General features: G+C 35.7%; 1 protein-coding gene across 1 annotated transcript in view; it reads right to left on the bottom strand.

Moving 5' to 3' along the window:
- Window positions 1-12863, bottom strand: part of zmat4a (zinc finger, matrin-type 4a) — a 67546-nt gene that overhangs the window by 28180 nt on the left and 26503 nt on the right. The window contains exon 4 of the mRNA XM_026211784.1: window positions 7263-7419. Within this exon, the coding sequence (XP_026067569.1) occupies window positions 7263-7419 (157 nt within the window). The remainder of the gene's footprint in view (window positions 1-7262; window positions 7420-12863) is intronic.

Raw genomic sequence — 12863 nt, 5'->3', positions numbered from 1 at the left:
AAGGTTTCTAGTTTCCTATAAACAGAAGACAAAGACCATCCCTATACAATATAAGATAGCTGTGTTTTATTTTAACACAGACATTTTTGCACAACTCAAAGTTTTTCATGCTATGTTTTATACAGTGTCACCAAGCTTTTTGACATAATTGACTAAATTATTTGCACTTGTTGTGTTCGTTGTTCCCTTTGAGCCATGTGTCTCATGATGACAACTTACTAGCAGTTCCTTGCTTTAATAGTGAGTGCCTCTGTGTTTTTTTGTGTGGAATGGAATGAATGTCTTGATTTATAGTTATAACTGTGTATTAAAATGCCATACATTTTACACCTGTTTCACACCGCAAGCTTGAGTTTTGCATTAGCTTCATGTCAGCGTATATATGTCACTGCAGCTGCAGGATCGCCAAAGTATTCACACTGCAAGCATATGTACAGCGCCACAGCAGCGGCTCCAAACCTCCATTTCTCTTGACAACTATATATTTGTTTTTAGAAGTAGGTCAAAAAGTTTTAAAGTCTTGAAAGTTTCATAATATGCACCGCGTTCATGGTTGCAGTGTGAAATCAGACCCTCATTATAAAACACTGCTCACATGACATCACACAGTTCATGTGTTTGGTGAATCATTCTAAATCTAAATGATTACAATCGAAAATAACTCGATAAATAACAAAATAACATTTTTAAATGACATTTATGACATTTTAAATGTGATGGCAAAGCAGCCTTTCCTCTAGTTTTCAGTGGCCCGTGATCCTTCAGGAATCATTCTAATATACTCACCTGCTGCTCAAGAGACATTTCTTATTATTACTAGAAATCTTGAACAGTTTAGCTGCTTAAAGGGGGGGGGGGGGGGGTGAAATGCTATTTCATGCATACTGAGTTTTTTACACTGTTAAAGAGTTGGATTCCCATGCTAAACATGGACAAAGTTTCAAAAATTAAGTTGTACGTTTGAAGGAGTATTTCTGTTCCAAAAATACTCCTTCCGGTTTGTCACAAGTTTCGCAAAGTTTTTTCCGAGTATGGTTCTGTGTGACGTTAGATGGAGCGGAATTTCCTTATATGGGTCCTGAGGGCACTTCTGCCGGAAGAGCGCGCGCTCCCGTATAGCAGAGCACTGAGAGCACAACAGACTTCACTGATCAGAGAGAGAGCGTCGCGAAATGTCACAAAAGGAGTGTGTTTTTGGTTGCCAGGGCAAGACAACCCTGCACAGATTACCTAAAGAGAAACAGCATTAAGGGACCAGTGGATGGAGTTTATTTTTACAGAGCATCAACGGAGTTGTGCAAGTGTTTGTGTTTGTTCCCTGCATTTCGAAGATGCTTGTTTTACAAACAAGGCCCAGTTTGACGACGGATTTGCGTATCGTTTATTTCTTAAGGATGATGCAATCCCAACGAAAAAGGGTCACGATCGTGTGTTGGAACCGCAGGCGGTGAGTAAAACTGCTTAAAATATCTCTGCCTCCTTGTTAGTGCGTCCGCCTTCCATGCCGGAGATGCGGGTTCGAGCCCCGCTCGGAGCGAGTCGTTGCTGCTGCTGCTCTCGTTCAGTTTCAGCCTCGGGATCTGATTCTGGATTATAAATAAAAGGCTGAATCTGACTGTTAGCCATGGTTTGTTTTGGATATTTTTTTCCTTACGGTAATGTCACAGCTTCCAAACGCTCTCAACACAAAAGCCTACTCGCGCTCGTGATTCTTTAGCTCCGCACATACGTCACGCCTCCAGTCGGTCGTGTTTTTCCGGGAAAAATCGGTACAGACTATCTTTCTCTTATGAATATAATAAAACTAAAGACTTTTTGGAGTTATGAAGGATGCAGTACTACTCTAAAGGTACTCAAGATTAACAGGATATTGAGTGAAAACGAGCATTTCACCCCCCCTTTAATTATTTGTGTTATACATTTCCTCAGAATTATTTAGGGAATAGAAAGTAAAAAAGTAGCACGTATTTGTAATAGAAATCCTGTGTGACATTATAAATATCTTTACTGTTACTTCTGAATAAAAAAAGACTTACTGACCCCAAACTTCTATATATATATATACTAACATTCATGAGGACAAAGTGGCAGTGTAAAGTCCTTCCAGAAATATCACACAGCTGTTCACTGGGTATATTTAAGCATATTAGCTAAAACCTTGAGCCTCACAAAAGAGATAAAGGATAAATTAATATATTCCCCGGGAATGTCCTCAATAACACCATCACTCACCATCACTATAGTCTCTCAATGCAGATGGCATTATCTTACCCAATGTAATTACTGCAACCAGACTTCTGCCTTAATAGTCCTTCTGTATTGCCTAAATTAAATTTGGTGCCACAGGCCTATGACACTAAAGTCATTCATTACCGCTATCGCAGTTTTACTTAATGTTCTCGTGGTCACCAGGGGTGGTCAAAACCTTGTTCAAAACTGTTACTTCTTGCTCTTTAACATTATTTCAGTGTATCATTAGCATCTCGCTGCCCTCTCCCCCACTGTGCCTCGTATTCTCAAGCTCAGGGAGGAGCAATGAGCATATCTGTTCCCCAAAAGACAGATAAATCTCCATCCCTCCATTTATTTCCTGCCCTTTGCCTACTGCAGCATAAAAGCACTTTAAAATCACTTAGAAGGCTCCAGAGTATCCCTAGTTAAGGAAAGGCTATATATATATACAGTAAGTGAAATTGAATTAGGGACCGAGGATGGGATAGCAGGTCGAGAATAGTGACAAACAAAAAACAACAACAAAACGTTCATATAATGCACTGCCTGAAATCATTTCAAGTCTCTCACATTTTAAAAAGTTCAGATCATGGCCACAGCTGCAGTGAAAAAGATTCACCGGTAATGCGTTTCCTGTCTTCTTTATAACAAACAATAGTCTGACACCAGCAGGCAGGAGATTTCAAACATTAATGAGATTCTGTGGGAGGAAATAACAGAGAAACTTCAGGTAATTCCAGGTGACAGTTTAGGCAATAAGGGAAGAGTCATCTATCAGGAGATTTACTGCAGGCAAAAAGACAGCTACTGGATTTGGGTGACATAAAGATGGAGAGGGACTTTCGGAGAGATCATTCACCCATGCAGAAAGCCTGCACAAGTCATATGCACAAACCTTTGCCTGATTTCCTAGCGAGAGCTGTTGCGTGTTGTTAGGTCTGAAACCACACACTTTTATCACATTTAACAGTAGGGGAAAACATGCAAAGCATCTGATGTATTTATTAAGCGAACATGCAAGGTGATGTGTGTATACCTTTAGAAATTATTCATTGTCAAACTTCATTGCTGTAGACTCCATACAGGCCTAGTTATGAAGTTTATGCTGCCTTCACATGTTACTTGATTTATCATAAAATGTATATTGTTTCTGACTCTCTTGACTGAAGTTGCACATAAAAAAACAACATAATTATGACATTTGTCTTTTCCAAATATAAATTTCTAAATACATTTACACATAACAGAAACCATTAGATGCATATTTAAAAAAAAATACACAGAAAAACAAAAACAAAAAAACAAAACAAGGAAATTCAAATGTAACAGATAAATTCCATTGAATAAATAGCAAAATTTATTTTAATGTAGGTTGTCTTATTTACATTCTAACTAAATTCCTAATACATTTTCCCCAAACACACAAATCATGCTAGAACCTTATAAACAGCATCAGTGCACAAAAAATGGCACAAACCACCATCCATTCCACATGCAATCTTATCCTAATGCAATGAAGGTGTACGGCTTGAGAGATTCCATTTCCGGATCAACCAGAACAGGATCAAAGGATTTTTTTCTATCTCTCTTTTTTTTGCAGTTATCCGCTTTCCTCTCTAAAACGTCAAATTTTCTCACTGCTGAATCTCATTCAGTTCCCTGCTTTATATAAGCTGGGAATTTTTGACCACAAACATTTTACAAGATAACAATTTTCATTAAAAAAAAAAAGCTTTTTTTTTTAGCCTTTTTTTTGAAAGGCAAAAAAAAAAAAAAGTGTAATTAGGTAGTTTGCCCAGTTTCCACAATTAACTGTTGTATATCTAGACTAGACACACGTTTGCACAAACAACATAGAATTTTCCCGTAATTTTCCAATGGCAAAGATGTTTATTGTAGTAACAAGATGCACAGGCAACCAAACCTGACTGCAAACTACCCTGCTGAGTAATTTAATAAGATAGATGTAGTACCCTTAAATGTCATGTAAAAACTAAATAAATGTACATGTAGGTCAATACACACGGCCTTTCAGTGGTTTCTCATTTGTCTTACTGAATACAAAAGAGGAGGAAGAACAGGAGAAAGAGACAGGATGTTTTGTGTTATAAGCTGATATCTGACTGAAACAATAGTGTTTCCCAGGAGTTGAGCTGGGCTCAGGTCACTGGCTTCACTCAGTCACGTCATTTACAGTATGTGTGTTATGCAGAAATCAATAAGGGTGGCCTGTTAATGGCCTGGTTTATTTCACACAAACTGCACTAGAGCCACTAACACGTCACACAATACAAGATAACTTCTTAAAACCATCATCATTAAGTATTAAATTACTTGAATGCACAAGTATTTTTTAACTTGATATATTAAAATACCTTAAATTAATGACTTGAAAATACATCTAGTTTCATTTTCAAAAATTATGTTGACCTTTTTTTCTTGTTGGGCTTAAAGTCACAATGTGACTGTGGTAATGATTTTTATAAAAAGCCAATCTAGACTTCTGCTGTTTTATAAGGCAAGGTTAGTTCAGATCAAACAAGAAAACAAATTAATGACATGAATTCATTATAAAATGATCACGCAACATTTTTAAAGTCAATAATTATATTTAAAAATGGTATAAACATGTTTTCAAAAATAAAAACCAACATGAATACAAGGATTGAATTTCTGAGAAATCAAATAATCCTTCCCTCTAAAAACACCAGCCCTTTTTTTGATTACTGTGAACAAATGTTGAAGTGGCACTGCAACATGTTTACAGTTTGTCCCCAGATTGCCAGGACATTCAAGTGAACTCCTCTCTGCTCAGTTAAGCTGGGCCTGAGCTAGTCTGTCTCAGTATGCCACACGTCAGAGGGATTGATGGTCTTCCTCAATCCCCTCGGAGTGGGACACAAGCCTCGTCTGTCTCTAGCCATCAGACGCAGATGGCACAGCTAATGATGGCATCAGTCAGTGACAGGAAACACGGGAGGAACAAGCAGAGAGAGAGAGAGAGAGAGAGAGAGAGTGAAGGAAAGACTACAGTGGTAATTCATTTTAAGCCAGATATGCTACACAGCCTTGCATTTAAAACCAGACTGTGAAAACAATGAACCTATGAATTTTAAATTAACATGGCAACACACAAGACCATTAAACAATCATTTGCACCATGAGGTTGATAAGTAATGAATAAATGTGCAATCATTTTCAAAGGTTTGGTAAGATTCAGGGTGGTAAGCACAAGAAGTGTATTTCAATAGTAATATTAAATAAAAAATATTATAAAAAATAAATAAAATAATGGTAAATATTTACTGTATTTAGACATTTTATAATAATAATAATAATAATAATAATGTATTATTCGTTTTTAGATGTTTTAGAATAATTAAATCAATTTTATTATAATGTCTAACATTTGAAAAAGCATAAGCCGAATTATTATATTAATAAAATATTAATAAATTGAAATGAAAAGTAAAAGTATATATATATATGAGAATAAAAAATATTAATTTTTATTTAGATATATTTTTACTTTGTTTTCATTATAACAATTATGATTGTTTTTCAAATTTCAAAACACAATATAATAATTAAAAATCAATGTAAATATAAAAATACCTCCAATAATATTAATAATGTATTATTAATTTTTATTTAGAGTTTTTTGTCATTGTTTTTTTTTATTATTACAATAAATGTGTAATATTGGTGTCAGCATGATTACAATAAAAATAATAAAATATAAATACATCTACATAAAATATTTTTATAGTAATAACATTATTGATTATGATAATACATATTACTAGTTGTTTTATTTAGATATTCTATAATAATAATAATGATAATAAAATATTATTACTTTTTATTTAGATGTATTTTTATTTACTATTTTATTATAATTGTTTTTCAAATATTAGACATTTATTGTAATAATATTATTATATTAAGAATTATTTATTATTATATTTCGGTGTTTATGATTACATTGATTTAATGTAATCATAAACACCGAAATATAATAATAAATAATTCTTAATATAATAATAATACTAATAATAAGAATTTTATTTAGCTGTATTTTATCCTTAAATATATTTTTTATTATAATAAATGTGCAATAATTGGCAAATCATTATCAAAATTATAATAATAAAATTCATCTAAATAAAAAGTCATACTTTTTTATACTTTATATTACTGTTAATAATAATATCCCACAGGATACACAGTGGTTTTCATGCACCAGTCTGCCTTGCATGCCCAATAGATTACATCAGTTTGACATAGATAGTGGACAGACTGTGACTCCATCTCAAGCGTTAGAATTGTGTAATTGATCCTAAACACTGGATGTGATGTGGTGGGCCTCCTAACTATGCCATATGTGGCACAGCTGCCCAGTGAAGAGTGTAATTAATAAACACATTGGGCATTTGGAGGCACAGCCAGTAGAAAAGCTGGTGACTAATGGATGCTGAACGGAACTGAAAGCCAGTCGCGCTCCTCATTGGCTGAAATGGAAATGACACACGAAGCCTCTCTCTACTGTACACACTGTATATCCTTTGTGTATCCTCCTACAGGCGAAGGATTTCTGAGAGCCCACATATCCAGAGTGTTTCCTGCTCATTTTGGTATTGTGCTGAAAACAGGTCAGAAACCTAACATGCACAGCAAAGCACAGCGTGACAGAAACCTAATGCAAGAACGAACACAGACATAAACACAAATATGCAGACAGTGTGACAAAAGCATCCTCAAACACACTGCTTTCACTCGGCTGCTTCTGTAAAGCTCATTCTAAGTCGCAGACAGATTCTTCCGCCTTTTTTTTTAGGTCAGTTACCCCTGTAGGCAAGTAGGTGGTGAGCAATGATGTGCAGTGCAAGACTGTGAGTGTCCGGCTCGTTCAAACGCCTGCCCTGATCCTCCAGCCACCCGCGGTCATCTCCGACAGATCTCCTTACACATAAACACCCCCCTAGAGAACTTTTTAGTGCTACGTGTGTGTTTGTGTGAGCAACACGTACCTTTGGCTGTTATGGCAGGCTGTTCCCCCAGCAGAAGTTTGAGCCTCTTAGCATGGATCTTGCCTTGGTAATGAGACTGCGCTACCACCGCTGAAGTAAAGGACATGTTACACAGTGTACAGCACTTGTTCTTATCCACATCTCCCTCCTCACTCCCCTGCAACACATCAGACACATTTATCATGGTCAGAAAGTCAGACGGAGCAAGGGAACCCAGTTAAAAGAGGAAATCGAGAGCTAAGCACAATATTTCTCACAGTAGATTTTCTCCTCCTACCCCCCAGCAATGCTTGAGGGTAAATGAGCAACAAATGTAACAGAGAGAAGAATGAGAGCAAGAGTCGGGGAAATGTCTCGGCTTCTTTGGGATTTCTTATGTGGTTACTGGTGGGATGCAAAGGTGCTGATTTAACAGTAATGGGGCCAGTTTGATTGAGCTATCACAAGCAGAAAGTGAGGCGATCACCCACTGCCTGCAGTAAAATCTATTGCATGCTTTACATCTAATACAAGATACGGAATCTATGGAGCCATTTCATGACCGTGTTCATCTTCCTTGTGATGCATTCATTAGTATATGCTTGGGATGAAGAACCAATAGAGTGCACAGCTTCTCGTCTACGCCAAAAAGCCTACAATTACTAAACTGTGTATGTGACTGTGATGTTGTCCAACAAAACAATATATATTAAAGGCCATGAAAACATATTGTTTCAAAATATTGCAGTTCACTGTATTTTTGATCAAGAATAAATAAAGCAAAGCTGTATTATCAGAGGATAACAAGAATTATGTCCTCTACATCACCCCTCAATGATATCCCAACTGTTACTGGACACTGGATTAACCCAATAAGGGCTTTAACATCACCAAAACGAACCTGAAGTGATGTATTTCTTTCTTTCATTTTCTTTTTCGTTGTTGTTGTTGTTCATTCCACTAACTTTTCTCTCCTCCTTTCCCTAAAACACTGTAATTTTGTTTAAATTCCACTGTGAAATTTTCTAGTCTTTGACCTTGTTAGATGTTCCTTACAGGCATTGTAAGCTGTTAACTGTAATTACAGGAAGAGACTTTATATTGATAGTAATCAAAAACAATGGTTGCCCTCCAGCACAGATTCCAGCTCTATGAATAAAACAAGGAGCTTATTTGCATAGATTTTCCAGCAATTTTGTTCCATTGCCACACAGAGCCTTGGACCATAGGAAGGGCAAAATTATATAACACATGTGGAGTGAAAACAGGCTTAAGTTGCGTTCTGAGGCATTCTTACACAAGCATGCAAACACACAAACTCACTCTGTGTCTGTCTTCCTAAACTACTAGACTTCAATGCTAACACCACTGAAGTATGTTAAAAAAAATAGTTAGACAACAATGAGGTCAGTATAGAAGTAAGTTCTATACATGTGGAGATATGTTATCAGACATACTACATCAGCCATGTTGGTTTTGTGCATTGAAGCTATTTTTGGTCTGTAGGTTGGCCTGCAAACATCCACTGTTTCCTCTGTTTGTAAGTATCATGGAAGCCAAGCACCCTCAGTGTTAATGGAGGGAGCTGAACACACAGCACACACCAACACGGCACTTCTCCAAATGACCTTGCTCTTTGCTTCGGTATGTGCACTGTACATTCAATATATCCATTACCACATCACCTGCTCTGAAAAGAAGAATCTCCCACGTAAGTCCTCATATAGTGCATTCAGAATGCTGTGCTCTTTGTGTTACAGTGACATTCACGATGAAACGGGAAAATAAAATCACTGACAAGAGCAAAACATAGTGACTCTCTATTAAAAGCTAATTTAATAAAGAACACAGGTGTTAATGACTGTCATCTGCAAAAGGGAAAGGTCACCATGTTGCAAATTTGCATTGCTCGACCAATTACAGCGTTTTAATGGGGTCATATGTGGTGCTAAAAAGAACATTATTTCGTGTAATAAAATGTGTTTATACCATTTAAGGTTCAAAAAGCACATAATTTTCCACTTACTCTACATTATTGTTTCTTCTCTATACCCCACCTTTCTGAATCATGTCGTTTTTTAACAAAGCTCATCGGTCTGAAAAGCGAGGTGTGCTCTGATTGGCCAGTTTTATGTTTAAGTGCTATGTCGCGATGATTTCATGTCACATTTTAATTGGTTGGTCAGCAAATGTGGATCATAGCAGCAAACACACTGATGCAATGATCATGCTGTATTGCAGGCTATCTTTGGTTGCAAGACGTGAAAAAAGCCTTCTTTGAACGTCTATCACTGTATGACACAGGACCACCGATTACAGCCAGGATCACAGAAATTGCTGTAATTGTTTTACAATGCCAATATTTCATTTGGGACAGCCAAAAAGTGTGCAGTATGTTTCTGATTTTAGCTCCAAACTGCTACAAATCACACCTCCCTGGAAGTTTCTAGTGATCCTGAAGACCTTGATTAGCTGGATCAGGTGTGTTTGATTAGGGTTGGAGCTAAATAGTGCGGCGCTATGGCTCTCCAGGAATTGAGTTTGAGCCCTAGGCCAGTGGTTCCCAACCATTTGGTTTGTCATTTAAAATTAGTCTCCATGGCCTAAGGCAGTGGTTCCCAACCACGTTCCTGGAGGCCCAGCCAACGTGTTGGGAACCACCCAAGGCCATGGAGACTAATTTTAAATGACAAACCAAATGGTTGGTTATTTTGGGTTTAAAGTATTTTGATGTGTAGGCCAATCAATTCTCTGTGGAGTGTTGAACTATATTATTTTCATACTGTCTTTATTCACTTGGAAATACATCAGATCATGGAAGTGAACTGTGCCATGTTAACAATTCATGTTGTCTTTTAGATGAATGGAAAATAAATGTATATATTTAAACATCAAATCCAGAGTCTAATGCAAAAATCCCACAAACATGTGCGTTCATGAATAATATTGATGACATTTGAACTGAAAAATGACATCCAGGACTCTTCTATAGGAGAACAACACAGAAAACCCCTGACTCAACTGTATCCCCCCAGATTTAATCTCCAATGTGATTTGTCAGATATGTGTGGCTCACATATTCTAAAGCCATGTGCAAAGCTGAAGATAATTACACGTCTGAATATACGTCTACACAGCAATTCAAAGCCTGTCACTAAGAAAGTCACATTGCTCTTCAGCAAAATGGATTTGTGTCTATTTCATTCATGCAATAAAATAATCTTTTTATCTGGAAGCAGAAAATTCACTTTACAGTCAATACAAAACAGTGTTTTCTGCAGAGCTACTCTCACAATAATGTCAGTGCAACTTCAATAAGCAAACAGGCAAAAAGATAACTTGTTGTCCCTACATATTATGGTTGGAGATGAGAAAGTATTTTAAATAACACCCATCACTTTAACAGAAAATAAACATTTTGCACATCTCTGCATTTCAAAGAACTGCAACTATGACCTATGAACACCAAACTAATATGGCTTCCTTACTTTTAAACAGGAAGTCAGGGGTGGAGGACTAGGAGGAAGTTCAATTCACAACCCAAAATTAATATAAAAATAAAAGTCATGAATTAAAATATTAAAGTCCAACACAGTAGTCAACATGGTCTTTAACGTCTCTCTACTCAAGATTATTGCTTGGTGAATGCTTGTTTTCTAATATAACCTATTCACACACAACAATGAAGCCTCTTTGCATTCAACCATCATCAGCTTCAGCAATAGCTAACATTTATGAATGCATGCATGCACGGGTTTTAGCTTTTATTGACAAAGACAGTTGATGGCAGACAGGAAGTTAATTTTTTAAATTTTAAATTATACATCATCCGAAAGCTGAATAAATATAAGCTTTCCATCGATGTATGGTTTGTCAGATAGGACTATAACTATAACTACAACTATTTGAATATCTGGAATCTGTGGGTGCAAAAAAATCTACATTTATTGAAATTAAGTCCTTAGCAATGCATATTTCTAATCAAAGATAATGTTTTGATGTATTTACAGTAGGAAATTTACTAAATATATTCATGGAACATGATCTTTACTTAAAAATCTAATGATTTTTTAATTTAAAAAAATCTATAATTTTGTCCCATGCAATGTTTTCTGGGCTAATGCTTCAAATCTACACGTGATATTCATAATATTCAGAAGTAAAATCAGTAGTTCCGACAACAACCCTGGAGCTGTTAAATGCCCACCAGGTGATGCAGATTTTGCTGACAAATACCATGCTAAAATAATAAACAATGTTCATTTACTTATATTACTGACACTCTAACTGCATTTCCATGAACTTATGTCTGAGACTGTATTAAAAACATGTAGCTCAAACTGAGTTGAAAGCAAAATTGAAATGAGTTAGTCTGTTGTTTTAGTGCTTCATTTATGCAGTAGTCCAGCATTTTGCATATCTCTGCTGTATCGTATAAAGTCAATTCAAAGTGACAAATGACTGCCTATTGCCCAATTAAGCAGAGACAGAACTGTTAAGGGTCTGACAGGGTTCATCAGGGCTGTGATGGAATAATCAGGAGGCTGATAACCATCTGATTGGAACAGCAGAACCAGCCTGGGGGAAAGAGATGCTAAATTTGTCATTTCTGTTCAAATACCAAGAAGAGAGAAGGAGATATGACTGTATACAGGAGATCAGCGAGTCTCAAATGGAAAGATTAAGTGCATTCTTTTATGTATATACACACTCTGTTATTTTATATTTTTATATAAATAACTATAATATACTAATACAATTTTAAGAATATCAAACTGCCAATAAACCAATGACAAAAATATAACAACTGTATGTAACTAATTCTATATACAAAGTAATAAAAAAAGTCAATTAAAATAATATATCAACTGCATATAATGTAAGAAATGCACATAAGTACAAAAAAAAAAAAACAGATAACAGTTTTTAACAACAAAACAAAAAATAGAATTTTTTTATTGTGTGTTCCAATTATTCTCAATCAAACTGCAGTTGGATTATTATGATTAGGTAAAAAAAAAAAAAAAAAGCAGCTAACTAACACAATATAACACAATGAAAACATAATTACATATTTTAAAATAAAAAAAATGAGTTATCTGTATTTGCAAATAAACTCTTCGATAGAAATACTGTATGAAATAATTTGGCTTGGGAGCAATAGTGCAATGACAATATCAAATTAAACGCATGACAAAATACACACTATCACACTATTATTATGCATTATTATTATTATTATTATTATTATTATTAACTTTCACACATTTTTTCAAAAGCCATGCATTTTCTTTTTGTTAGGTTTTAGATCTGATGGTTAAGCCTGTGCACATATATATATATGATCACAAAGCAGAATATATTTCTCTGAACAATGAAAGACCTCAATTCAGCACTCAGCACTGCGTCTGAGGCTTGCAGGCAGTAGTTGCTGGTGAAAGCGCTCTGGGGGCTTTGCAGAGATTGCTTTAGTGCAAAACCTTTTGAGACTTAATTATGTTTACACCGTATATATGGTTGCTGTGCAGCATGGCTATTGCTTTGTGGATTCCGAACGCTCAAAACCAAATGTTACAGGCACAATGTGCTATTAACTGGAGTTCAATTATGGATTACTCACTT

Source organism: Carassius auratus, chromosome 30 (assembly GCF_003368295.1).
Source record: "Carassius auratus strain Wakin chromosome 30, ASM336829v1, whole genome shotgun sequence".
In the NCBI taxonomy this organism is placed as follows: domain Eukaryota; kingdom Metazoa; phylum Chordata; class Actinopteri; order Cypriniformes; family Cyprinidae; genus Carassius; species Carassius auratus.
The sequence above is the reverse complement of the archived record's forward strand: the minus strand, read 5'-3'. Positions and strand labels throughout refer to the sequence as shown.